The sequence below is a fragment of the Camellia sinensis genome, chromosome 13, assembly GCF_055761805.1.
Source record: "Camellia sinensis isolate YWXY chromosome 13, ASM5576180v1, whole genome shotgun sequence".
NCBI classification, from domain to species: Eukaryota; Viridiplantae; Streptophyta; class Magnoliopsida; order Ericales; family Theaceae; genus Camellia; species Camellia sinensis.
Window position 1 is genome coordinate 84,452,814 of NC_138973.1, and position 3,080 is coordinate 84,455,893.

The 3,080-nt window shown below is 35.5% G+C and overlaps 1 protein-coding gene across 1 annotated transcript; it reads right to left on the bottom strand.

The window, feature by feature from the left end:
• Positions 1-250: 250 nt before the first annotated feature.
• On the bottom strand, positions 251-1,460 carry LOC114316965 (protein NLP6). The gene is made up of 2 exons (XM_082900682.1): positions 924-1,460; positions 251-771 (listed from the first exon to the last, which is right to left on the bottom strand). Exons 1-2 carry the CDS (start codon positions 1,390-1,392, stop codon positions 251-253), a joined length of 990 nt encoding a protein of 329 aa, XP_082756808.1. The 5' UTR covers positions 1,393-1,460.
• Between the last annotated feature and the right edge of the window lie 1,620 nt (positions 1,461-3,080).

The window sequence follows — 3,080 nt, forward strand, 5'->3', positions numbered from 1 at the left end:
TCTAGTTTTTGTTTCAATTCTAGTTATAAAAGGTGGGGATTGCCTGTGTAGGAAAGTGAAAATGCAGCTGATAAAGTTAGTTGCTTCACATGCCAACTCAATGAACAATGCTGCTATTGTGCATTTTCCATGAAATAACTGCATCATTTGGGGTTCATTATGATGAAGTGTGAGAGTTGACATCTAAACAAATAAAAATAAAAAGTGTTATCTGGGATAAACACAAGCAGTTTTTCCTAAAAGTCAAAAATTACTCAAATAGTATGGCCTCAAACGAGGCCTTAATCTGGTCAGTGGTAATTGGCTTTGGTTCAAGCAATACCATGATAGAAGTTCCCAGCAATCTGTAAGTGCTAATACAATGCTGCAAGTCATCATCGCAAGCTATTAAAATCATGTGATCTTCCTCATCTTTATACTTGACATAATAACTTCCAGCTTCTAAGTTCAGCCTTTTAGCTATTTGTTGTTGCAACTCAACTAGTCCCGAAGACAATGGCAGCGGAAACTTTATTATAATATCATTGATATATTTTGCCTTCACGATCACAATATTTGCATCTTCAATCACTGTATTACGTGGGTTTGAGTGAACAACAACAGTTGAGGCTTGACTAAAAGGCTGATCAGAACTTAATTGTGGTATTTGTTGATGATCAACACCCGGGGAAGATTCACTAGGTTGAGAGGAACCAACCATATTCTTATTGCGTGGTGGCCACCTCGGGAAACCATAACTCCTACAAACACGCTTTAGTGTAGATCGGCTAACTGCAAAAGGAAGAATCTAGCTAAGAGAGACAACTTTATGTTTGTTAGTGCAAAATGTCCAATATTTCTTTACGAGAAGAGTGTCTAGTCGAAAATAATAAGTAAAATCACAAGCAATATTCTATTTTAATTTGTTAAGAGTGTAAGCATACCTTTGAGGTTATCTGCAGCAACCTGGATGCTCCTTTTTGAATTTTGTAGGATATCATCTAAAGGAATTTCAATTTTAACTCCAGTTCTATTGCGCACTCTTTTTGGCCTCTTTGTTTTGCCTTTTTCCTGTGAACAAGTAACATCAATGTTGCTTCGTTCCACACTTACAACATTAATCCTTCCATTGTGTAACGCATCCATTGATTGTTGATTCGATAAATCCAGTTGTGTCATCTCTCCTCCACTTTGTAACGGCTCCAGCCTAGGCAAAGATTTAGTAGTTTGGGACATTTGAACAGAATCAAGTTTCTCACCATTCTGAAAAGGAATTTCTTCAATTTGTAAATGTCCGCCAAATTCTTCTCCAGAAGCAAGCTTAAAAGTAAGAAAACTTTTCTTCATCGTTTCCAATATTTTCCTCAATCCAGTCTGTTGATTACCATAGCAGTCTTTGTTGCTTGGCGGCATAAAGCACTCTAACACGTAAATGTCATTTCCGGTGCAACTACTTTGCAAGCATATTGCAAAACAACAACCTAATTCTTCATCTCGTGCATGTGTGCCAATGGATAGTCAATTATGCTAAGTTGGGTTACATCCTTGCACAATAATACATTAGGGGAGTAGAATGCTCTCCCAACAACTCCTTGCCCCTTTATTAAGTGATGTTCAACATTTTCCATATTGGGTAATGAGTAGCAATCTTGATCGAATTTGAGTATCACATGGAAGATGTCACCCTTAACCAGAGCCCTGCACCTCCAGTCTACCCTGCACGGGGCCCATACTTGAGCAAACTGTAAACCATGAACTTCACGCACAACTTCCAACACCTTGCTAATTTCATCTAAGGCTACATTTTTTCCACATTCTGAAACTGGTTGAAAAGTATTGTCACGTCCAAGTATTGTCAGAAGATATTCCTCATTATATTAATTTAAAAAATAAAATAAAATACCAAATTTGACATTACATTACAGTGTACCACTTACTGAATCCGTGCGATGGTCTGCATATGAAATTGAAGATTCCAAACCTACTTTTTGCAGGATAATGGAAAGATGCCACTAAGGAATCTTGTACACTTTGAAATGTAGAATATTTGTTTGCCAAGAAAAGGAAGCATATAAGAGACTCTATAATGGAAAAACAATTCAGTCACAGCTAAATGAGCACGGAATGTAATAAAAAAATACTTCTTGACGTTTTGCTTTGCTTTCTTTCTTTCTAGCATAGAAGCTCATGCTAATAAGATAAACAACACACTATGTTATCCTCAAATCAATAGTTCATTCATTGTATAAACAACACACTATCTTATCCTCAAATCAATAGTTCATTCATTGTATCTTTTTGGATTACCATTTAATTTTACATTTTGTGTCACATTGGTATTGATAACAATCATGAAGAAATAACGCAATTACATACTCCTCATATGCCATTCGGCACTGACAAGATAAAAAAAAAAGAACAAATAATAGTTGTGCTAATGGTCCATCTAGCTTCATCCTGTATTAATTTTTTTAGTCCGATTAATATTGATTTCAAAAGATTAGCGCTTCGATTTTTGTAATTTGTGGTGGTGTTTGGGAACTTGGTTCCCAAATTTTTCTCATTTTTTCTACTAAAAGACAAAAGTTTTGCAAAACCAAAAAAAAATAAATCCAAACAAAATATCACATCCAACCCCATAATCATTTCACTTTTTCTGTCACAAACATCACATCCAACCACAAAAAACCCAACTATCTTCCCAAACACTAAAAATTTTTTATCCAATAATATCCTACAACTAAAAAAACTTACATAAAAACCAACTTCCCAAAAAACTATGAATTTTATGCAGAATAGACACATGAGAAGTTGGGTATCCTCATACATGGTTTATGATTTTATAGGCTTCAAACCCATCCCTCTCGATGTATTCCAGACCCTATCTCTCACCAAGGCCTTGGTTAACGGATCCGCAAGATTATCACAAGATCTTACATAATTCACAGTTATGATGCCATTACTCAAATAGGATCTCACATTACTGTGTTTCCTTCGAATAGGTCTGGATTTACCATTATAAAAATGATTGTTCACTATACCAATAGCAGTAGTGCTATCACAACAAATTAACACAGGAAGAATTGGTTTTTCCCAAAAAG